At 45.3% G+C, this 25,476-nt stretch overlaps 1 protein-coding gene across 1 annotated transcript in view; it reads left to right on the top strand.

Annotated features, from left to right (window-relative positions):
- Window positions 1–25,476, top strand: part of DAAM2 (dishevelled associated activator of morphogenesis 2) — a 104,246-nt gene that overhangs the window by 44,750 nt on the left and 34,020 nt on the right. Inside the window, exons 3-15 of the mRNA XM_027771923.1 lie at window positions 132–221; window positions 3,508–3,582; window positions 4,011–4,105; window positions 7,363–7,696; window positions 8,972–9,082; window positions 10,343–10,446; window positions 11,673–11,739; window positions 13,913–14,030; window positions 16,101–16,239; window positions 19,136–19,194; window positions 19,317–19,501; window positions 20,099–20,398; window positions 25,198–25,305. Of these exons, the coding sequence (XP_027627724.1) occupies window positions 132–221; window positions 3,508–3,582; window positions 4,011–4,105; window positions 7,363–7,696; window positions 8,972–9,082; window positions 10,343–10,446; window positions 11,673–11,739; window positions 13,913–14,030; window positions 16,101–16,239; window positions 19,136–19,194; window positions 19,317–19,501; window positions 20,099–20,398; window positions 25,198–25,305 (1,785 nt within the window). The remainder of the gene's footprint in view (window positions 1–131; window positions 222–3,507; window positions 3,583–4,010; window positions 4,106–7,362; window positions 7,697–8,971; window positions 9,083–10,342; window positions 10,447–11,672; window positions 11,740–13,912; window positions 14,031–16,100; window positions 16,240–19,135; window positions 19,195–19,316; window positions 19,502–20,098; window positions 20,399–25,197; window positions 25,306–25,476) is intronic.

The raw sequence follows: 25,476 nt of genomic DNA, 5'->3' as shown, positions 1-25,476 counted from the left end.
GTAATGCTCTTTAGGAGGAGGGAAATAGGCTGAAGAACAACAGATTTATGAGAACTGTAGTTTTCTATGGAGCCGTATATTCTAATCTCAATGAGCCCTGGGTTTCAGATACTTTTTCCTTGTCTTTACAGGATGAATTGGATCTCACTGACAAAAACCGGGAGGCTGTGTTTGCACTGCCCCCCGAGAAGAAATGGCAGATCTACTGCAGCAAGAAAAAGGTACCGTTTCTGACCCTTCCTGCTGTGCCTTGGGGTTCACATCATGGGACAGCTCTTGCCACCTGGCTCACTCATTCACCCAGAAAATATTTTTATGTACCAATGCTGTTCTGGGTATTGGAGGAACAAGAGTGAATGAAACAGGGGGAATATCCCAGTCCTCGTGGAACTTATACTCAGGGAAATAAGAATTAATCTTTTTCAAAAACCCTTCAAGCTTGCACCTGCTAGGTTCTGAGAATGCTGTTGGGTCAAAGAGATACAAGACAGAAAGACTAGACTTCCTTCTTGTGCCTGTTCAGGGCATGGAGGACATGCAGCCCTGGGCCATACCTGGGACAACTTGGTTGTAAGAATTCAGTTTATGGGGGATTAAGTATGGATAGAATGTGTCTTCTTTAGGATCTTTAGCTTCGGTCCTCATTCTCCCCTGTGTTTCTTCCCTCTCATCTTGTTTGTTAAAAGATGTCGCTGGTCTCCAGCTTGCAGCCTTCCCTAGAACAGGGTGTGCAGGGCTCCAGGCAAGGCATAATTGGGTTTATATCCTCCTTCCTGCTTCCCAGTGGCCATGTGTCCTCTCTTCCTGTCTCCATTTCTCCTTTGCTTATCTCTTTGTCTGTGTCTCTCTCTGGCCCTCCCTTCATTTTAGCTTTTCTGTGTCTTGGACTTTTTAGTTTGCCTCTATCGGCCCACTTTCCTCCTCAGCTACACCTGCACATTTTCTGGACTTGAATTTCAGCTTCAGCCTCCTTCTACGTCCAAGTATGGATCTGTGGGGTTTAGGGCCTTTTTATTCCTATGGCCGAGGCTCAGGCCTTCTCCTTCCTGGAACACAGGCAGATATGGGCCAGGTCTGAGCTGTTTCTCTTTCATACTTCCTGTACCCATTCACAGCTCACTACTTGCTCTTCCCAGTCAGGACATTTGTCTCATCCCCACAACTTCATACTGAGCCAGACTGACCCTCTACGACTGAAAAAATAGACTCATACACTATTTCGTTGTTCACAGGAAGCAGAGGAACAGTCTGATCTAGTCCTTACTCCACACATGAGGCAAGGAAGGTCTGGGGAGGCCTGGACTCACCCAAGTTCCCAGCTAGTGGTGGCAGGGTCTGCACTGTCATTAGAACCCAGGGCTACTGGGGAGAAAAGTGCTGGAGTCTGACAGCCCGTGACAAGATGCATGGCCTACACACTGTGAGCCATGGTCCAATATGCTTATTGTGCCTTTATTAAGCACCTGCAGAATATGACGTCTTATGTCTATGAATCTCACTGTGAGAAAAGCAGTTCTTAAAAAAGCTCAAGTCATGGAAAAAAGGAAAAGAGAAAGGGAAGAAAGGAGGGGGGTAAGAAAGTAACTAATCATATCACATGATTCTCCACTTTTCAAATGGATTTACTGTGGAGTTCCCTTGGGTTGATCTCTCGTACAGTAAAATGAAGAGTTATTCAAATATAAGGGCATTTCTACTGTCTTCCAAAGTAAATTGTATGTCATTTCCCCCAGACACTTTTACATCCCTCTTCCCTCCCCCATACCCCTTTCTCTGTCTCTAACACCCACCCCACCCCTCCTAGCCTTACTAATCTTTAATAATGTAAACCAGTCCTCTGGACCACTGTGTGTTAGATGACCCTCCTACTCCAGTCTACTGCTTCTCGTGTCTCCCACCTTTCTCTGGCACTGGACTATCATGTCAAGGGCAGAGACCATGACTTTTTACTCAATCCTTTCCGGGCTCAGTGCAGGGATTGGTATTGAGTAGATGCTTGCTAAATGCACACGGAATGGGTGAATGATGAACCTGCAAGAGCAGGAAAGTATTTGTTTGTGGATACAATTGCTCTGGGGTGTGAGTCTCCACCCCATGTTAGAAAACAGACTGTTCGGTCTTCAGTCATAAAGACATGAACATGTTTAGCCACACGAAGTCAGAAAAACCTGCACAAGGTAGTTTTCTCACTGGTCTAAAAATTGGGTTTTATGAAACAAATTAGTGATGCTCAAGTGGAGGGACGAGGCATCTGACAGAAAGGTTGGGGAGGTCCTGGGTAGTAAGTTTTTACACCCATTTGGGAGCAGGAGATTGGAAGCAGAGGAGGGGAGCCCACAAGGATGGGAATAAGCAGGGCATGTGTCCTGCCCAGAAAAAGTTCCCTTTGGCTGGAGAAAGTTAGATTTTTTTTCTTTGTCTTTTTTTTTTAATTGCCAGAGAGAGATAGATGGAGAGGGAGAAAATATCCCCCAGAGTGCCATGATCATGCCACATTCTCTTTTCCATTTCTCCATCCCATCAAGATTTAGGGCAAGCGTGCACACGTAACTGGTGCATTTTGTTCAAGCCACTGGTGCCAGGGTTGACAATGTGGGATCTGACTCTTAACTGCTGAGCTATGGGACTGGCCTGCCTGGATTTTTAATCAACATTAACATTTAAATAACTTCCACCAAGAGGTGAGCCTCTTTTAGAGACTGATGGCTGGGCCTAAGGTCTTCTGATCTGGGCTCTGCCTCTCAGCTGCACATACCTATCATTCAGGAAAGTTTGACAGTAATGAAATCACAGGCCTGTAAGGGACTCCTGGGTTTCCCCAAACCCTGGGCCTGGAGAAACATTTTATAAAGTTACTGTTGGGTCATTGGCAAAGTTATGACACATTTTTGCATAAAAAAAACACATCCTGACTTTCCTGACAACCTAGTATTTTATATAGCACCTACTATGTTCCAGGAACTGTGCCAAAGGTTTTATACCAGTGTTCTCAAATCTGACAAAAAAAAAACCATGCCTTTAAGTTCCCTGACTGCCATTGACCAATATTTCTATAAATACAATGAGAATAATTGTAGGGCATTGGAAAAGTCACGATACATTTTTGCACTGAAAAAGTATAAAAATACATCGTGACTTTTCCAATGACTTAATATTAAAAGAAAAATAAAATTGGAAAAAGTTGTAAAAAATACAAGCACAAATTCGTATTCTATTTAACAATCATATTTTGTTAAATATAGGCAGAACAAATCTAACAGGAGAAAAGAATTGTGTAAAGTTGTGTATGTTCATGGAAAGTGTATACACCTGCACGGTTGCTCTTCATGTCACTGGCTGATGAGGAGAGTCCACAGTCATTATTTGCATATTACCCAGGAAGAAATGGAAGATGGGGGAGATTTTGTTAATTTCTCCAAGTTACCCAATGTGGGCAGGGCTGGGAAGTGAACTACTGACATCCAGTGAAGCTCAGGATCTCAGGCCACTTGGTTCTTTTTCTTCCAGGAGCAGGAGGACCCCAACAAGCTGGCAACCAGCTGGCCTGATTATTACATTGACCGCATCAACTCCATGGCTGCGGTGAGTGGCTGCTCCTCTCTGGCCCTGCCCCTCCTGGAAAGGCTGTAGGGGAAGGTAGTCCCCCAACCAAGCTGCCTTTTTCTGTCTCTCAATGCCCCATTCACTGGGGCTTAGCAACTTTTCGGTTATTCCTGAAATATTATTACAATCTACCCCTCTCTGTATAATTTTAGAGTTTCCCAAACCATTTGACCATTTATTAACCCATCTGGACACCCCAATCGGCTTGGCAGATAGGCTGGGCCAGTATTCTCATTTCCCACATTAAGAGTAGAATGTGGGTCTTTTTGGAGTCTGACTATCTTAGTAAACCTTTCCCTGAGGTCTCAATCTTCCAGATCTGAAGTCACACCTGGGCTGGGGGTGCAGGCAGCTGGGAGACAAGCAGCCCAGCATGACCTCCACCCCTCTACCTGCCGGCCCTGCAGATGCAGAGTTTGTATGCGTTTGATGAGGAGGAGACGGAGATGAGGAATCAAGTCGTGGAAGACCTGAAGACAGCTCTCCGTACACAGCCCATGAGGTGACTCACCCCTTCTTCACTTCCTGTCTCTCCTTGTCTCTGGATGTGAACCTGAGACCTTCCCGTGTGGGTCAGCATTGCAGGATGTGGCATTGTCACTGTGCCATGCCTCTGCTTGGCTCCCTTTTTAGGTCGGAGGTAGGAGTGGAGAGACTAGAACAGGCGAGTGGCTGGAGAATGAGAATGAGGTGTATAAGAAAGAGCTTTCTGAGGTTGAGGGGGCAGAGTAAGGAAAGAGGTGGATGTGGATTGAGAAATGTGCCAACCACTAGGGGGAGATGAAATGTCTGTGGATGAGGTTTCTCATCTAGAATGGAAGTGATGCAGGTAAGGAAGAGGGGATGGATGTCCGAAGCCATAGGAGGACTCCTTGCCACTTCCCTGGCCAGTGTGTGGGTACAGAGAGGAGCCTAGAGCCACCGGGCTTCTTAGTGGATCTTCCTAGTGGTGTGCTGTAACTGCCTTCCCCCAGCTGGCAAGAGCTGGCTTAAATTTTCCACAGTTTCATAAGCCAGCTGTTAAATATGGCTATGATTAAAATTTAAATTCTGTGGATATAAGATTAAATAAATTATATCAAAGCAAAGGTAACAAATACTTGAAATCCATCACTCTCTAATTACCTAATATTGTATTACATGTTAATATTGTCTATTCTTCCAAGTTCATGCCCTTGGTATATGCAGGGTGGAAACACTATCTAATGCCTCTCTTCCCAGCTCCATGCTCAGTGATGTCACAGTGATAGCTTGAAATTGGGTGTGCTTGGACTATTTATATCATGGAATTGGTCAAACACTACAAACACTACAAACACTACTACAATTGGGCCTTCTTTCTTTCCCCAGAGATTTTAGACATTTGTGACACCAGCCACCCATTAGCTGCCACTGCTGCTACTGTGTGTGTGTGTGTGTGTGTGTGTGTGTGTGTGTGCGTGTGAGTGTGTGTGTGTGTCTGGGCTGAGCCTTAAGGATAATGAGAGCATGTGTGTGAGTGTGTATGTGAGTGTGTATGTGTCTGGGTTGGGGCTCAAGGATAATGAGAGCATCTTAATCCCCACTTACTGCTCTGGTAAGGGCAGGGTTCTGGATGGGAAGAAGCCGCAGGTAAAGATAAGGTGGTCAGGATATAAAGGGGCTGGAGGAAGTGCCACATTCGTCTCTCACCTCAGTTTATTTTAATTTCCTTTCTCGAAGCTGTGATTTCAAAAGTTATACGTAATCATTATGAAAATTTTGTGGAATACAGACAGGCATGTAATAGAAAAAGGTTAAAAAAAGAAAAATACCAATTGTTGGGCCAGCCAGTGGCATGGTGGTTAAGGCAGCTGGATCCCACATGGCCTACTGCATGCTTTGACTCCTAGTCCGGTCAGCTTGAAAAACACATGGGGAGCATATGTTTGCATGCCCAAAGTCGCAAGAGGAGAATGGAGGAAAAGGGATTACTATGTGACCATCCCCCAGTGTGGGGTGCTTTCTCACTTTCCCCATCTCTCTCTTTCTCTTTCTGTCTTTCTCTGGTGAGCACACATGCCTGATAGCAAATTTTAAAACATACTGATTGTTGGAACCAGCAGATGGCGTAATGGCTATGTTGCTGGACTCCCATGTAGTCAACCGTAGATAGAGTCCCAGACCCAGTGGCTTAAACTCACGCCAGGCGTGTGTGCGTGCATGCCCAAGATCCCAAGAGAAGAATGAAGGAGAAGGGATTGAGGCGTGGCCATTCCCCATGGGGGGTGATTTCTCGCTTTCTGTCTCTGTCTCTGTCTTTCTGGCAAGCACATGGACCCTATAGCAAAAAACCTCTCCAAAATAAAAACTACTGATTGTTGGATTAGCAGATGGTGTAATGGTTACTTTACTGGTTCAAGTCCTGGGCCTGGAAGCTTGAGACTCATGCCAGGTGCATGTGTATGTATGCCCAAAAACCTGAGAGGAGAGTGGGAGAGAAGAGATTGCAGTGTGACCATCCCCCACCAGGGGCTAATAACTTGTTTTCTGTTCCTGTCTTTCTTTGTCTCTCTAGTGAGCACTCTTGCCCTGTAGCAAAAATCTCTCTGGAAAAAAATAAATAATGCTGATGGTTAATTTGAGAGCATATTCCTCCTTTTGTTTCAGGCATGTTTGTATAGCAATACAGAGTACACACAAATACACAGGAAAATATCTCAATTGTATACAGAGGGCCCCTCAGGTCAATTTATGACCATTTTCTCAAATCACTACTTGTACTGAATCAAGGATTCCAAACCTTCCCTGTGTGTGTATGTGTGTCGTGGATGTCTGGCATCCAGATGAAAGCATAGACCTCTCAGAAATGATGTTTTAAAATAATAAAGTAGATAAAATATGCAACATTAAAAAAATAAATGAATTGAATTCAAATACAGCTACCAAGTATAAAAAATGCATGAGACAGCAATAAACGTGCTCCTTGATGCCTTCAACAGTACAAGCTGGCAGCAGGTCTGATACCACCATCATCTTGAAGTACTGATGAGTATAAATGGTATCTTGAGATACCTGCAACAACTGTAATTTGATATGGAAATAGCTGTAATTTCTTTGGGTGACAAAGTCACAGATTGTGCTAATGCTACTGTCATTTATTGCCTACATTCATCATTGAAGGAAATGCTATATTTCAGTTAGAAATGACCAAAAATAAGTATGTAATTTTCTTTCCCCCTCTGAATCCTTGAATTTCTGAATACTATCCGAAGACCCTTTTTCGGAACGCAGACTTCATGTGAAGAACCCTGAACTAAATAGGTTTTAACGTTCTTTCCTAACATTCGAAATAGCCATTTTCTTAAGGATCCCTTGAAATGAAGTTTCTTTAACTTGGTCCTTTGACTCACCGATTCTGACTGGCCTCCCTCTCTGGAAGTTCTCCTTGTTATCCGATTCTTTTTTTTCCTAATTCTCATCGTCACTGGAGCTGAGTCTTCAGGTTTAACAACTGTAATAATTATCATAATCATCTCTTTCACACAGATACCATTTTAGCTATGGTGACAGTCAATGATATGCAAATGCACAGTATTTAAAATGCAAATAGGATATCAGTCTTCTGGGGGATGATAGGATTTCACTGCTTTAGATAAACTGTAATGAACCAAGCGGCGCCACTGCAGATGGGACGAGGCGCATGGTGGTATACGGGTAATAGGGTAACCATTTGCAGAGTGCACAGGGAATAATATGCAAGTGCAGGACACATGTTTTGCTAATGACTCTGGCTGTTAGGTTTGTGACCCGCTTCATCGAGCTGGAGGGCTTGACCTGTCTGCTGAATTTCCTCCGGAGCATGGACCACGCCACCTGTGAGAGCCGCATTCACACTTCCCTCATTGGCTGCATCAAGGCGCTGATGAACAACTCCCAGGGGCGGGCGCATGTGCTGGCCCAGCCGGAGGCCATCAGCACTATTGCACAAAGCCTGCGCACGGAGAACAGCAAGACCAAGGTGGCAGTGCTGGAGATCTTGGGCGCCGTGTGCCTCGTGCCTGGTGGCCACAAGAAGGTGCTGCAGGCCATGCTACACTACCAGGTGTATGCGGCAGAACGGACACGCTTCCAGGTGGGGAGCCTTGCCGTCGTGGAGGTTCCAGCAGGGTGGGGCAGGAGGTCACATGCTGTGGTTGAGGGACTGAGGGTTCCTATAGCAGGAATTGAACAAAAAGGGGAGGTCATGTGAGTTAAACACCTGTTGTGGAAGGTGACAGAGAACTGAGGCCCAGAGGCTGACATAAAAAGACCCCAGGGGTCTTTAGAGATAGGGATTTGTCTGGGCAAACAGACTTGTCCTCCTTACTAGCCACTGTCCCTGGAGGCCAGGATATTGGTTTGCTTCATTTCTGTGGCTCTACATCATGGGGCCCAGTGACTGGCTCATGGTAAAAGATCAGTCAAGGATTGTTGAATTGAATGCAATTGTTAGTATCGAGATTTTTAGACCCTTTGCTGGACCAGCCCTAATGTGGGGCACTAGGACAGCCCTGAGAGCTCAGGCCTGTTTGTTCTCCCTGACCTGCCCAGGAAAATGCTGATGAGATGGATAATATGTATGAAATGTCTTAGCGCAGTGCCTGAACTGATGGTGCAAGCGCTGTGGTTTATGTGCCAGTATCGGCTACTTGTTTATTCTGTAATCACACATTTTTGAGTACCTACTCTATATGGAAAGTGGTCCCTAATTCTTTGCAGAAGATACAAAGGGGATAAAAAGCAGTGTCTGTGTTGTCAAAGAGTTGAGTAGGAAATACGCGTAAGCTGTAAACTGCTGAGGCACAGTGGTAAAGTAGCACTGTAGCATTGCCCAACAGCATGAACCCCTAAGGCTGAGTAGAGAGGAGGTAAGGCATGACTGAGGCTGGGGTGTGGAGAGCCAAAGGACACTTCTAGACTGTGGTGGAAGTGCAGGGTAGGGCAGTCCGGATTGGATGGGCTCAATTCGGTAGGGAGAATAGATAGGGGGAATCAACAGTCAGTGTAATGGTTACATTGCTGGACTCCTATGCAGTTGACCGTGGTTTGAATCCCGGACCTGGCAGCTTAAAACTAACACCAGGCGGATGTATGTGTGTGCCCAAAATCCTGAGAGGGAATAGGGGAGAAGGGGTTGAGGCATGGCCATCCTCTCTAGAGGGTGAATTCTCACTTTCTGTCTCTTTGTCTCTCTGGCAAGTACATGCACCCTATAGCAAAACTCTCTCTCAAAAAAAAGAGAAAAAACAAACAAAGATAGAAGAATGGATGGGACATTCTAGGCAGTTGCAATAGCAGGAGCAAAGGCCCAGAGGCTACCTTATAGGATCCTGAGCTCTCCTCTCCTCTGTCCTGCCTTTCCATCCAGACTCTGTTGAATGAACTTGACCGAAGCTTGGGCCGGTACCGGGATGAAGTGAATCTGAAAACAGCCATCATGTCCTTTATCAACGCTGTCCTCAATGCTGGAGCTGGAGAGGTGAGGCCCCTTCTTGCCCTTGTTGTTCCCTGACTTTCTGGACTTGGATAAAGCATGTGAGTACAGGTGCTTCCTGGGGAAGTGGCAGAGGGAAATGGCCAAGGCATCTCAGTGTGGCTGTTCCTACCATCATTATCTTCAGATTGTCTTTATACCTTGTGCCTCCTTCATGTGGGGCTAAGAAAAAATAGTATGCCACGAACCTTTGTGTCATGAGCATGGCACCATGTCAGCCAGTCTTCAGCTGCATGTAACCCACAGTCTGTCTTATCTGTGACCCTTCAAGGTTTTAGTAAGGACTGGTTCTGGCTTTGTTTCCCCCAAAGTTCTTTTTGACTTGATCTAAACCTGGAAGGGCTCATGGGAGTTTTCTATGTAGGTAGTATCATGCATTATATGTGTTATGAAAAATCTCAGAGTGAGGCTTGCTGATAATGGCTCTGGGTGGTGGGTGAACATTATGGGAAGAAGGCAATTTTAGAACCTTCTTCCTAGAGCTTTTTAGAGATCTGGTTTCCTGGTTGATCATACTCTTCTAGCACCTGCTGTCAGGTTTCCCTTCTTTGGAGTCAGAATGGGATTCTCAAACCATAATGACAACAGAATTAGAAGAGCTTGAAGAGCAGGGGAATGCCTCAAATTTGAGGTCAAATAAGATGCCTCAGTCAAGGTCTACTTGAAGGACAAAAGGGGCAATTTAATGGGTATCTCATTTTTCTGCCTGCATATTTCTTTTTTCTTTTTTACATAAAGTCTTGATGATTTGGGTTAGCTGTGGTGGGCTGGGGGGATGATCCTAGTAATAATGCTGATGTTATCTCCCTTGGCACCAGCTACTTAAGGCTGGCACCTATTCTGATTCACTGGTAATCGCACTTCATCAGGCCATAAAGGTCATTAAAATTAGGAAATGGCAGAGCAGGGATGTGAACTGAGATCTGATTTCAAAGCTTATGCTGTATACCACTCTACATCACTCTATATCATTGATGCTAAAGGCCCAGAGAAAATGGGTAAGAGGCCTGAAGGAAGTGAGGCAGGAGATGTAAAAGAGCTGGGCAGTGGGCTTGCTTTAATGAAATAACAAGGTCAAGGATGTCTCCTGCCCTTTCTTGGAACTCTAGGACTTGAAGCGCCTCCAGGTGAGTTTGCAGCAGGTGTGTTGAGACTATGGCTGGGGTGGTTATGAGGGGTCTACTGGGAACTTTTGCGGAAGTTGAGAGCAACCAGTGAATCTGGTCCTCCCTTGGTGACACTCAGGACAATCTGGAGTTCCGCCTACATCTGCGGTATGAGTTCCTGATGCTGGGGATACAGCCTGTGATCGACAAACTCCGGCAACACGAGAATGCTATCCTGGACAAGTAAGGCCCAAGCTACCCATTGCCACTGCAAGCCTGTGGGGACAGTGTGGTCAGGACCTTTGTGAAGGGCTGGTCCTCCCTCTGGAGATTACCAGCCATACCCAGCATAGATTCAGAGTCAGCTCTGTGAGGGGAAGTTGTGTCCCTACCTGTCCTCTTGGTTGACCTGCTTGTCTCATCTCTGATGTTGTAGACAGGTAAACCTGACAGTCCTTGAACATGGCAGTACTGCCCCCTAGAGGCATTTGTAAATATGGGGTCATGAATGGTCTCTGATTTTTAAACTTGTTGGTGGGGGCCAGTAATGCTAAACATTCTTCAGCGTACTCCACAAAGAAATACTCATCTAAAATAGACACTATAAAGTTCTTGTTGGTCAAAGGGCAATTAAATTCCTATGTGTTGGGCCCAGCAGGTGTCCTAGTGGTTAAGGTACTGGGATCCCACGTGGCCAATCATGTGATCATGTTTGAGTCCCAGACCTGGAAGCTTGAAAATCATGCCAGGTGTGGGTGTATGCATGCCCAAAATCCCAGGAGGAGAATGGAGAGATAGGATTGTATTGTAGCCATCCCCCCTGGGGGGTGATTTCTCACTTTCTCCCTCACTGTCTCTCTCTCTCTCTCTGGTGAGCACACATGCCCTATGACAAAATCTTTAAAAAAATTCCCATGTGTTACCAGTGAGCCACTTTGGACTCTGTCCCATTAGTACAGGCTGTTTTACTACACTGGGCTTTAAGGGAGAGAGGAAGAATCCTTTCAAGATAGAGTAGTTGAGTGGGTATTTGTGGGGAGAAAGTGAGGGGACAATTGAGCTTTGAGCTTTGAGGACTGCCTTGGGACAATAAGAGAACACTGGGGAAGAGAGGGACAGTGGTCCTTGACTGAGGGTAATTTCATCCCCTAGGAGACATCCAACAACTCACAGATCATTCTCCTACAACCGTGGATGCCTGAGCTCAAAGCATCAGTAATGTCCAAGTAGAGAAACTCTGATCAAAGAGTACAGGACCCTGTGTTGGCCCTCCTGAAAGAGGGTTATGGTATTCTATAAACAAACGGGAGTGTTGGCCTATAGATAGCTGGCCTTTTTCTGTTTTTGCCATGGCCTCACTTAAATGAAACTTTCAAATTTAGCCAGTGGGGGCTTGAAGGGGTTATAACACTCAACCTGGGATGTCCTGGCTGTAACATCTACTTTCTTCATCCTCTCATCCTATCTAGACATCTGGACTTCTTCGAGATGGTCCGTAATGAGGATGATCTGGAGCTAGCCAGGAGGTTTGACATGGTGAGGAGCCTGTGGGGTGGGACAATGGCAGTGGGTCCAGGTGGCCTTATGACCACTTCTCCAGGCCCTGTGTGATGATAGGACCAGTGCTGGCCGGGCTCCTTAGTGGGAACTCCCATGACCACATCCTGTGTATTAGTCACGTTTCTTCAGAAAAACAGAACTATTGGGAACCAGCAGTTAGTGTAATGGCTATGTTGCTGGACTCCCACGTAGTCGACCGTGGTTCGCGTCCCAGACCCGGTGGCCTAAAACTCACGCCGGGCACATGTGCGTACATGCCCAAGATCCCGAGAGGAGAATGGAGGAGAAGGGATTGCAGCATGACCATCCCCTCTGGGGGGTGATTTCTCGCTTTCTGTCTCTCTGTCTCTGTCTGTCTGGCGAGCGCATGCGCCCTATAGCGAAAACCTCTCCAAAAAAAAAAAAAAAGAAAAACAGAACTATTAAGATATATATAGATACATAGAGAGATATATGAAAAGGCATTTACTAGGGGAATTGGCTCTCCTGATTATGAAGGCTGAAGAGTCTCACAGTAGGCCATCTGCAAGTTGGAGAACCAGCTTGGGGAGCTAGGGATGTGGCTTAGTCCAAGTCCGAAGTTTGAGAACCAGCAGACTGATGTTGTTTGTGACTCTCAGTCTGAGGCAGAGGCCTGTTGGGGCTCTGCTGGTGCAAATTCCAGAGTTCAAAGACTGTAGAACCTGGAATTCTGATATCCAAGGACAAGAGAAAAAGAGTGCCGAGCTCCAGAAAAAAGAGAGAGCGAATTCACTTTTCCTTTGCCTTCTTATTTCTATCCAGGTCCTCAGCAGATTGGATGGTACCCACCCACACTGGGTGAGGGCAGATCCTCCCTACTCACTCCACTGATCAAATACCAGTCTTTCCCTGAAACATCCTCATAGACATGCCCAGAAATAAGGGCTTACCAGCTACCTGGATATCCCTTAATTGAGTGCAGTTGACACTAAAATTAACTGCCACGTCCTATTTCTGGAGCCCCAATAGTGTGCTGGCTGTGGTGGGCCTCACTTGGTGGAGCATCTGCTGTAGAGGAAATGGACACACCCAGAAGAGAGAGAGCCAGATCTTATACAGATTAGTCTCAAATACCTCTGCTGGTCACTTCCCCCTGCTTTTCACCAATTTCCCAACTCACCTCTCTCCATCCCTTCCAGACAATGCTTTTCAAACTTAATTGTGCCTTCAGTTTAGCCTTAGCAACCTTGGAAACACACAACTCAGCTGCTAAAATATTGTATTATAAAATCCTTATCCAAATAGAAACCTACTTTTGGATAATACTTCACAGTCACCAAGCATCATCCCATTATGTTTTTTTTTTTTTTTTTGAGAGATTTTCGCTATAGGGCATGTGCGCTCGCCAAACAGAGAGAGACATAGAGACAGAAAGCGAGAAATCACCCCCCAGGGGGGATGGTCACGCCACAATCCCTTTTCCTCCATTCTCCTCTCAGGATCTTGGGCACGCACGCACACGTGCCCAGCGTGAGTTTTAAGCCACCGGGTCCAGGACGTGAACTGCGGTCGACCACGTGGGAGTCTAGTGACATACCCATTACGCTAACTGCTGGTTCCCCCCATTATGTTTTCATAAAAGCCCTGGATTTGTAGATAAAGAAATGGGTTAGAGAAGATAAGCAGCTTGCCTTTTGTCACACAATGAAAGAGCAGGTCTGGGATTCGAAATAAGGTGGTGTACCTATGCCCCATGCCACATACCACTTTACATGTCTGTGACCTGCTTCCTTTAGTTTGAATCAGAAATTTCCAACCAGGAGTGATTTTACTCTCCTTCCGCATGGGGATGTTTGCAAAGTCTGGAGGCATTTTTAGTAGTCATAGCTGGATGAAGAGGTGCCACCACAGCAAAGGCTTGAGATGCTGCTAACCATTCTACAATGCACAGGACATCCCCCACCACAAGGAATTACCTGGTCTGAGATGTTCATAATGCTGAGGCAGAGAAACTGTAGTTTATGTAATTGACATAGCTCCCTCTTCCTTTTTTCTCTCTCTTTTTAAGCCAGAGGCAGGGGAAGAAGAGCTCTCATGGGAGAAGGGGCTCAGTTGATGGAAACAGGGTCTACTTTTTCTTATTCACATCCTCTGTCCCCTTTCCTTCCCCATTTATGTGCCCTCCCAGGTCCACATTGATACCAAGAGTGCTTCCCAGATGTTTGATCTGATCCATAAAAAGCTGAAGCACACCGAGGCCTACCCCTACCTGCTCTCTGTCCTCCATCACTGTCTGCAGATGCCCTGTGAGTACCCTGCACTTACTGCTTCCCTCAGCTGGGCCTGAGCTCTGGTTCAGGTAGGTAGAGTCAAGGCTTGGGAATCTCTCAGGACTGGTGAGTCTGTGTCTCACTCTGGACTCACCTTCTGAAAGCCAGGTCCCATGACTTGGGCTCCTACCCTTCCCTCCCTCCTTGGGGTCTGGACTCTCACTGTCACCCAGGGAAAGAACTAGTGATTTGGCCTTGAGCAACTGTAACATCTCAGTCCAACAGCATTAACTTGATCATTGCCAAATCTAACAACTCTTAGTTGTCAGCTCATGATGGAGGAGTGAGTTGTCTTGTTGGAGAGTGTAAGAAGTTTTCTGCATTGGGAAACAGCCCAGACATGGAATGAGCATGCCTGTTTTTGGAAGGTTTTTATCAGTTCCACCTTCTAGTCTTTTCTAGCTCCGACCCTGACACCCTTGCCCCTGCTTTTATCCACAAGTGCCAAATAACAGCATTTTGTGGAACGGACTGCTAAATACCTAAGATTCAGGTGTGGCTAATGATTGACTAAGTCTCACACCATTACCAAGTCACCCCAGAATGCAACTCAGAGTGTATTTGAACTGTACCACTTGGCACTTAGACTCATCACAAAAGGTAGTTCTGTATTTTGAAAACTAGTGTGGCCCACCATAATCTAGCTAGATGCTCTTTAGTGGTGGCAATAGTGGTGTTGGAGGCTGTGGTGATGGCGACAAGAGCTACAATCTATTATGTGGCTGCTCTGGGCCAATGTGATGTGACGTTCTCATAGGGCGGGCGCCACCACGCCCGTGATGTGACGTTCTCTAGCACATTGTCTCTCAATCTCAGAATGACCTGGAGAGCGTGATTTGTTATCTCCATTTTATAGCGAATGAACCTGACACTGAGTTGAGTTCTTTACAGATGGAAGGCATTTCATCTCTTCATAATTTAGGTAAAACATTGTCTACTTCTGTGAGCCAGTGACCTAGTTTTCCTGGGTGAGGTAAATGGAAAACTAGGCCTCTTTGCAGTGCACATGTTGGTGGAATGGTAGAAAGATTGACACAGTGACTTAAACCAGGAAAATATTACACTATTTGAGTTTTCCAAAACTCAACCCAAAAGGTCTTCCTGGAAGACTCAGAGGGCCCTGCGAGACTGGAATTCTTCTGCTGTCAGGGATTCCTGTGTTTGAGTGATGTAAACGGGTCCCTCCAGGCTGCCCTTCAAATGGGGTTTTGCAGACATGATTGTCCACCTTGTAGACATCTTGGTTTGACTTTGATGTCAGAATTGCACTGGTTGACTTTCCTTGGTGGTCATTAGAGACACAGTGCTGGAATCAAGACCCTAGAAAGAAGGACTTGTGGCTATCATGTAAAAGAAGTCCACTATGATTGTAGGGGATGATAGTGGGACCCGCGAGATCAGGAGTAATGCACAATGCTTTCACCTTCTTATTTTATGTTCTACTAATTCTTTACACTATTTAGTGGGGAATATTTTCCACTACCAGAGCATGAATATCTCGCTGGCCTGATGAAGTTTTTGCCTTATTAGTTGAAGGTCACCTCCACCAAGAAATCTTCCTGGATTCCATTAACCACTTCTCTAACCCATTTTGACTCTCAGTGCACACCTGTAATCAGTTTCCATTCAACTTTCTCTCTAGAGCAATAGCATAGATAACCTAACATTATTATTTTTTTAAATTTCCCCAGAGACTTCATTATTCAGCATGTAATATTTTGGAACAGGTGCTTTTTATAGATAATATAAAAAGCAATTTGCATTCCTGGGACACAGTATGCACAGGGTCCAAATAGGAAAGAATGGGAGCCAGGAAGCATTACAGGGAGGGGAGAAATATGTTGGGAGGGTTGACACAGCCATAGAAGGTCAATTTCATATAATTAAGAAATAACTGGACTTGTGAGTCCCCATTATCAGCAATGGCATTGTCTCTTCCCTCAGACTGGGAGCTTACCATGGGCAGGGAAGGTCATGTTTCACCAGCCTAAGCCCAATGACCCTAGGGCAAGGCTCAGTAACAATATGATGCCTGTCATCCCTCAGACAAGCGTAATGGTGGCTACTTCCAGCAGTGGCAGCTCTTGGACCGCATCCTTCAACAGATTGTTCTCCAGGATGAGCGGGGAGTGGACCCTGACCTGGCTCCATTGGAAAACTTCAATGTCAAGAATATCGTCAACATGTAAGCAGTGGCTAGTCTTCTCCCTGTCTTCCTACACCTTCTCCATAGCTCTCCTACTCTGGGTCTCACCAGTGAAATCTTAATTCCTTTTTCAACACAGACAACCCTAAATGGGAGTTGAGCAGCATTGTCTGGTAGAACTCTCTGACTCATGGAAATGCTCCACGTCAGTACTGTCCAGTATGGTAGCCAGTGTGGCTATTGAGTACTTGACATGTGACTACTGATTACCATGTTGGACAACATCAGTGTGTGGAATATGTACTCAACTATCAGTGATGCACTCCGTAGGTGATAGAGGAAGAATTTAAGCACATTTAGATAAAGCTGCCAGCAAATTATAGTGCATGAGCTAAATACAGTCTTTCAGCTTGTTTTTTTTTTTATGGCCCCTGAGCTAAGAATAGTTTTTACATTAAAAGTATACACACATGTACACATACATAAGAATATGTGATAAAGACTCTACATGGTGCATAAAACCTGAAACATTGGAAAGTTTGCCAACCACTGACATAGAGTTATGGTGATTTGACCACAAGGCTCTTGGATGAGGTTGTCAGAGCCTAAGGCCTTCTGGCTTACCATCTTTTACTGACCCTGGATATGGAGAAACACAGAGAAACAAATGTAAATTTATTTCAATTAATAATAAGACCTTACATTAACACAATGATTTTTAATTTTAAACTTCTACTTAACTCTCAGTGTGAGTCTGAGCCAATTTCCCTGGAGGAGATAAATTGGTTCTCAATGATTCATTATATTGCATTCCAAAGCCAAGTAGAAAATTATTTTTGAACTGTTCTTGCTACTATTTTCATTTGCACAAACAGTCAGCCACTGATGCAGTTAAAATCCGAAGTGGTACGTTAGACAAGTGCAACTAGGAAAGTAATCAAAAGGCAACTTTAATTTTATTTTCTACTAATTCTTTACACTATTTGGGGGAACATTTTCCACTACCAGAGCATGAATCTCTTTGGTCCAATGAAGTTTTTGCTCTTTCAGGAGCAATAGAAGTCTTATGATCACTTTAACTTGCAATACAGTCTCAAATCTGCAACTTGATTTAGCCTTTTTCTTTTTTAAAAGTTTTGCTATAGGTCACATGCATGAAAGAGAGATGCAAAGTGAGCAATCATCCCCTAGAGGGGATGTGGCTGCTCTGGGCCAATGTGATGTGACGTTCTCTAGCATCACAATCCCTTCTCCAGTCTCCTCTTGGGATTTTGGATATGCATGTGCAAGCACTCATGTGATTTTTAAGCCATCAAGTTCAGGACCCGAACCACAAAGTTGGCCATGTGGGATCTAGTATCTTAACTTTCAGGTCACCTGATTTAGCCTTAATCTCCTTCCTCTCCTGGCTGGGGCTGGGAGGCTGAGAAGAGTGCATATGTGTGTTTGTGTGTTATGGTTGGCTTTCTTCCTCTGTTTTCTTTCTCCTCTAACCCCTTCTATCTCCCACTCCCCGTGTCCACTAGCTGACCAGTTTCTGACCCCTTCCAGAGGCAGCCTCGGGGCAGGAAGGAAAAAAGGAAAATATCTTAATTGATCAGGTAACTCAGTAAATAGTCTATCTGTTCTCCAGACGTGGCACATGGGTAAAGACATCAGTGTGTTTCTGGGACCTTCAGAAGTTCCTTCTTAAGGAACTTGCCTCTCAATATAAAACCCAGCACACTCTCCATGCAAGATTTTTTCCCAACTGGCTGGCTGGCTGCTTTCAGCCCTTCTATAAGCCCCTAGTTCACTGGTAGTGAAGTACAGCTAGACTTGTGGTACTGATGTTCCCAATTTTCTCCCAGGTGAACCCTTGTGGACTTTTAATAGCGTCATCCCATTTCCTCCATGAGGCTTACACCTGTCCCAAGGGCAGCCCTCATGTCATCGCTCTTGGCAACAAATATTAGGAATGGAAACAAGTTCTTGGATGGCTGTGCTCTCTTGGTCAAACTTGTTTTATCATCTGGATTTTCCTGGCCCCATTGGACCATTTTTATCCTTTGTCACTCCAAACTTCGAGGAACAGAACATGGGTTAAAGCTTTTAAAGTGGGCCCTTCCCTAGATGGTGATAAGGGAAATAGTATCCTTGGGAACTATAGCAATAGCTCTCAACAAAGAAATATCTTCACTAAATACTCCCTGACCTTTATATTCACCCTCTCTTTATATCCTTGATCTCATTGAAGAGGAAAAGTGTCATGATCTAACTCTTCCACATTTTCAAATGTATGAAGGAAATTATGATTAGGATCTCTCTTTGGGATGCCATCTCTCTTATGCCTTGGTATCTGTAATAGGTGAAAGATTAATTTTAAGACCCTGTTACAAGAGTTTGGCCTCAGTGAGGCCCTCCTATATTTGAGATAGGTCCTCTTTTACCCTTAACACACTCATTCTGTATTATTGGGGTTGGGCAATTTCTCTTATTCTTACACATTGGTCTTTGGAAGCTTGGACTATGGTAGGGCCAATATTTTAATCTCTCTCAGATGCAAAAACCTATTTTTGCAAAGGGACACAAATCATTATTCAACTGAGTGAAGCCTGAGAGTCAATCTTGGTTCTACCATTAGTTAGCTCTCATCCCTATCTCTGGTGTCTGAGACTCAGTAACTTCCACTATTTCATGAAAGGTGGATTACAAGGTAAATAAGGGTCCTTTCAACTCTCTTGGTCCACACAGATGAAATGAGAACTAGACAAGGACAAGGAGAGACATCTGGGAAATCAAACTCCCAGCCTCCTTGACGTAGTTGGACAGACAGGGATCAGGGAACCAACCTGAACAGAGAGAACAGAGGGGGGCAGAAAAATGCCATATCTTCTGGGAAGTGGTGAGCTAGCACTCTACAATCACACTGGCCCTCCTCTCTGCTCCCCACCAGGCTCATCAATGAGAATGAGGTGAAACAGTGGCGAGACCAGGCGGAGAAATTCCGGAAAGGTGAGGGATTCTGCCAAAGCCTGTTGTCTAAGCCCAGTACCTCATCTCTAGTCCCATGGAGGAGGGTACACATATTCACAATCTTTTCTCCCATCCCCTCTCCTAACCCACTCCTTTCCCAGAACACATGGAGCTTGTAAGCCGGCTAGAGAGGAAGGAACGAGAATGTGAGACAAAGACTCTGGAGAAGGAAGAGATGATGCGAACACTGAACAAAATGAAGGACAAGCTGGCCCGGGAGTCCCAGGAGCTGCGCCAGGCCCGGGGACAAGTGGCAGAGCTGGTAGCTCAACTCAGTGAAATCTCAGTATGTGACATTCTCCTCCCCTTTACATGGCAGAGGCCCTGGGCTTCAGGACAGGGGAGGCAGAGTAGGTGTGGGGAGAGACCAAGGATCCCAGGATGAGAAAGAAGAGAGAGGGGGACCTCAGGTCAGGATAGAAGGGACGTTTGCAACGATATTGGTTGTTCCTTTGTTTTAATTAGAAGAAAAATAAATATTGCCCCTTCTTCCAAAAACACTGTCCCAGAAAGCATTCCTGGTAAAGTAAGAGTGCAGGTGGGATTTTTGTCTTCCCCCCTCCCTCATAGTTGGACCCCTGTGCAGTCAATAACCTTCACAACTGTATGTATGAATCCTGCTATTGCATTGTGATGATATGACTTGGATTGTCCAGGTCTGTGCATGTGTTTGACTGTGTGTATGTGTCCGTTTGTGGCTGTGTGTGTGTTGAATGTTTAGGATGCAGAGAGAGAAAATGAGGGCTAAATGTATGGGGAAGTGAGAGCAGGATTTGGTATCTGTACAGATGGAAAGTAGAAGTAAGGAAAGGAATACTAGTCTGGGACCCAGGCGGCATCAGCACTGATGGCTTTGTTCTTTCATTTTTCTGTATCCTCACAGACTGGCCCTGTGTCTTCCCCACCTCCCCCTGGGGGCCCGCTCACCTTGTCTTCCTCGATGACAACCAACGACCTGCCTCCACCCCCACCTCCTCTCCCCTTTGCCTGCTGTCCGCCCCCACCACCACCACCCCTTCCACCTGGTGGGCCTCCCACACCCCCAGGCGCTCCCCCTTGCTTTGGTTTGAACCTGCCCCTCCCTCAAGACCCCTTCCCCAGCAGTGACATCCCACTCAGGAAAAAGCGTGTCCCCCAGCCTTCCCACCCACTGAAGTCCTTCAACTGGGTCAAGCTGAATGAGGTGAGTGACCAGGAAGGGGTTAATGGGTCAGTGCTCCTATAGCCAGTGGCAGTCAGACCCTGGATGGCCTGCCTACTGCATTCAGGTCTCCACCCTGAGTTCTTTTTGTTGGGGAGTAAGGGCAATCACAGTGGATGCCAAAGATGGTTTGGTGCTGCCAGGCAGCTCATGGTTTACTGGGGAGAACACCTACATAGGGACAGACACTTGGGATGTGCCAGTGTTCACACAGGCAAAGCCACTTCTTGGGTGTGCTAAGGGTTAGTGAAGTAAGTGAGCAGCAGACCATGGGCAAATTAGGGGAGCTTTCTAGGCAAGTGAAAAAATGGGCTAGAAGAAATGAAGAGTTTGATGTTAGGATGTAGCTTCCTCAGTATCCTCCAAGGAGGGGTGTTATGCACACACTGGCCACATTGCTTTACCAGTGCTGAAAGACTCTCATAAGTATTATCCACTAATAATCACAAAAACTAGGCCCACATGTGGAAAATGATTCCTCTGTTGGACTTTCAAAGTCATTGACTAGATAAGCCCTGGTTTGCATTAGACACTAGTATAAAGGCCAGTTTCAGCCTGTACATCGCTGTGCCTCTGGTTCTATGCAGTAGAAAGCCCTATTAAGGCAACCAGAGATTTTGTCCCTGGTGTGAACACATACATGTCAACTAATTTTCTGATCTTTACTCAGACGTCAACAAACATGTAGACACCAATTAGGAGATGAGATCAATGGATCCATTCTGCTCTTGTTATATAGGCCTATTGGATTAACCCTTGGGGAATTCATAACTATATCATTCTGTTTTGGCTTAACGAGCTTAAATGGAGATGCAAGTGGGAAGAGATGTGAGATCATGAAGTAGGTGATCAGCTATTTGTTGGATGTGTTCTAATGGTAGACCAGTTAGCCTGTCAATCTGAGGTCTGATTTGTAAAGATTTTTGCTAGGGGGTTATGATGGATGATAAAATAATAATAAAAGGTGAAATATCACATTACCCTGCAAGAGTTTAGGATTCAGCAAGTGAGGAAGTGTACTCAAGGAAATACCTAGAGATCTTGGGGTTGGGTTAAGGGAGAGGTTCCACCCTGTATACAAATCAGGTTTGGCTGTCACTAGCTGTTTGACCAATGTGAATTACTTATCTTTGTCTGTAACTCATTGTGCTCATCTGTGAAATAATCTCTAAGAGCCCTTCCACCACTGGTTTTATAATCTAAGTGGAAAGGGGAAGCATGAATATAGCCTATTCATGGTCTCCTGGGCCTCTGATTACATCTCTAATCTCAGTTATTAAAGTTTTAGAACTACCCATTAGCAGCATTTTGAAGCAAATTGTTAATGTTTGTGACAACTGCACTGCGATGCAGTATCCTACAGATGCTTCTCCATGCCCACAAGCCAAGCCATAAAGGCCACCTACACCCCAGCAGGCTAACAGCTCTGCAGCACTGAAGGCCTTAGGCTGTGCAGAAACATTTATCGTCTATGATCAGGACTAATATTTTTTTCTTTTTCTCCCTCCCCATTTCTTTTTAATTGCCAGAGGGTATGTGCACTCACCAGTGAGAGACAGAGAGGGAGAGAGCAAAAGCACACCCAGTAGGGTGTAGCCATGTTTCAACCCCTTCTTCACTTGCCCATCCTGTTGGGATTTGGGGCACACACGCACAAGTGCCTGGCATGTTTCCCAAGCTACTGTGGCCAGGATTTGAACCACGCAGTTGGCCACATGGGATTCAGCTCCTTTAACCACTAGGCCACAGAACTGGTTCCACTGATTTATTTAATTGTGGTAAAAAAAATATTTCATCCTCCATACTTATGACTTATAAGTTAAGTTTTTAAAAATGTAATGAAAAGTTATCATGTATGTTATGATGAAGAAAGACAGAAAAAGCAATTATTTTCTTAAAGTTTATTTATCTATTTCTTCAGAAAAAAAGAGGCACACCCAACAAAGTCTTTATGCCACAATCCACCCCCATCCTCATCCAGGAAGATCATGGGCACATGTGTGCACCTGCTATGTACAGGTGGACCTTGGAATAAGAACCTGGGATCTTCCTATGTGGCTTCAGCATCACCGAGTATTACCTCGCCACTGAGCCACCATGGCTGGCTACGGCAACCATTACTTTTGCAGCATTTTCATTATAGGAAACTTTGTGCTTGGGATTTTCTCTGGGCCCAGTAATAGTTAAGTCTATATAAATTCCTCAAGGACCCAAAGTAGGCCAGTTTTATTCTTGACTGGAGAGTGTACATTTAATGGAGTAGGCAATGGAGAGTATTTGTAGGAGTTTCACATTCTTGGCAACAGTGGGGTGTAGAAGTATTGACTAATATTGGAGAACTACCACTCCAGTCCCAAGATTGTTTGCTTCCAATTGCCAGAGGGTGCATGCACTTAAAGAGAGAGAGAGAGAGAGAGAGAGAGAGAGAGAGCCTCCAGTGGGATGTGGTCATGCCACAATCCTTTTCCTCCATTTCTCTGTCCTGTCAGTACTTTAGGCATGCATACACATATATATATGACCTGTTTTTCAAATTGATGGGGTCAAGATTCAAACCACAGTTTGCCATGTGCAATTCAGCTACCTTAACCACTGACCTATGTGGTCGGCCAGTGGTCTCAAGTTTTTTATTGTATGACAGAGTCAGGTTATTTAATCTTTTGGGTTTCAGGTTGCTGGTCTATAAAATAAGGGTAAAAATATTCAGAGGATTATTAAGAGAATTAATTGACTTAATATATAAAAAGTACTATGACTGATACATAGAAGGTCTTACAGTAATAATAATCATATTCAATTATTATTAGCATCTAATAACAAGTGCTTTAAGTGTTACCTCACTTAACACTCACATTAACTCAGAAGTAAAGACTCCATTTTCTTTTATGTGACATAGGAAAAGAATGATATCCCTGTTTGTCCAGTCTCACATTATGGCAGGGCTGGGAGTGTCAGCCAGTTAGGTCTACCTGACCCCAAAGGCAATCCCTTCCAAGGGATACACAATTAAATGTATTTCTGAGAAGGATTTCCTTAGCATGTAAATGATGTCTATAGAGGAGCAGAATCCTAGGAATCTAGACTGGAGATGATGGGATCTTGGTCTGAGTTGAAATGTTAGGAACAGGTCTACTTCTATGTAGCTCCAGACTTCAGTGACACTTCCATGGGGAACCTCAGGTCCTTTTGGAAAATATGAGAAGCCTTGTGCTTAGGAAGATGAAAGAGAGCTGGGACGTTTAGTCTGTGGTCTCATGGGAAATTCTCCCTAGTGTTGAACATCCAGCTCTCTCATTCCAACTCTTTTCTCCTTACCTTGGCACCAGCAAGAATAAAGAGGGGTGGGAAGCTTCATCTCTATGACCGTTCCCTCTCCTCATAGTTACCTGCAGGCCTCAACTCAGAGGGAGGTTTCCTTGCATAGTAGACTTTGGGTCACCCAGCACCACATACTACCTCAACTCCCTTCTCTGCCTTCCCCTTCTCATCGATCCACCCCCACAAACCCTTTTCCAGGAGCCTAACTCCTTTCCCCAGTTCCCTTCCCCTACCCCATGCTTGTTCCTATGTACACGCACACATGCAATACACACACACTCACACACACACACACACACACACACACACACACAGTGGTTGTCTCTGCCATGAAAAGAATGTGTCTGTGTTGGGTTTGGCCAGTTGCCTGTATCCCTTGCTGCTGTGAGCTTCCCAGCCCGGCATTCCACAAGAGGGTCCCTGGCCTTCAGAAGGCCACAGGAATGTTCCCACCCCCCAACCCTGGCCTAGCCTCCCCTTTCCAGAGTTTAAGAAAATAAAAGTGAGTGAAAGGTATGTTCCTCTCTCTAAGCCTGGCTGAGGGGGAGATGTGGGGAGGAGGAGGCAGTAAGAAGGTGGGAGATTCTTAAAGGACAGTAAAGCACCAAGTGAACTGAGGATTCTTGGGAAAAGAAGGGTGGAGCCCACTCAGGTGAAGCGAAAGGCTGTCTGCTCTAAACCCAATCCCTGTTTCCTATGCCATCAGCAGAGTTACAAAACTGGGACATCTTTTGGCTTGGCTAACAACTCCTTTCCAAACCCCAGTGGAAAGGTCCTACTAGAAATGGGCAGACCTTAGAATGTAAAATCCTGGGCTCACCTGGGCCCACTCTAGCACAGAGGGTGGGGATGCCTTCTCTAGTCTTTCAAACCAATGGGAAATTGTGGCAGGGTCTTGCTGGTTTGAGCAGAGTTTCTATAGAGGCCAGGGTATCCTAGCCTCTGGCATTTGTCCACTTTCTGGGAAAATGGGATGAATGCCCTTGGGAAAGAAAATGATCATCTCAAATACAGGAAATGCAGTCTGTGCTGAGGCCATGAGGATCCCAAATACATATGGGCACTAATTCTTCCAAAGATCCCAGCCAGGGACAGCAGCAGCTTTCAGTAAGCCCTGCCCTGAGAACGGGGCATTTGTGTTTGCTTTTCTGGGAAGAGAGTAGTGCATTCCCTTTCCCCCTTGTGCCCAGTGATCACTTCAGCATGCCAGTGATTTCTGGAACATGCTTACATGTGGCCCCACACAGAAGAGAGAAGAAGGGGGTTGTCCATGGCCTTTACTCTGAAGCAAGGTATTAAAGAGGGATGGAGGTGTGAAAAAAGGATTTGACCCTTCTGAAGGTCTGAAAGCCTGGCCTTTGTTGTTGTACACTTGGGAGACAGCAGGGTTAGGGAAGCACTGAGCATATCCATAAGGGAGAGCTGGGTCAACCATGAGATCTTCTCCCCACCCTGAATCTTAGGAGCGTGTCTCTGGCACCGTATGGAATGAGATCGATGACATGCAGGTATTTCGGATTCTGGACCTAGAGGATTTTGAAAAAATGTTTTCAGCCTATCAGAGGCACCAGGTAAGACCTTGCTCCCTTGAGCCTCTTGGGTCTTAACCCACACATAGCATACTCCTCGAACCCTAAACTCAGCCTCTTCCTTCTCTCCTTCCTTCCTCCCATCCTTCATCCCATCTTTCCTTGCCCTCTTGTCCTTCCTCACACATATACTGAATGATTTTATTCTTTATG

Source organism: Tupaia chinensis, unplaced genomic scaffold (assembly GCF_000334495.1).
Source record: "Tupaia chinensis unplaced genomic scaffold, TupChi_1.0 Scaffold000238_1, whole genome shotgun sequence".
Classification (NCBI taxonomy): Eukaryota; Metazoa; Chordata; class Mammalia; order Scandentia; family Tupaiidae; genus Tupaia; species Tupaia belangeri.
This window is presented reverse-complemented; position numbering and strand designations above follow the sequence as displayed.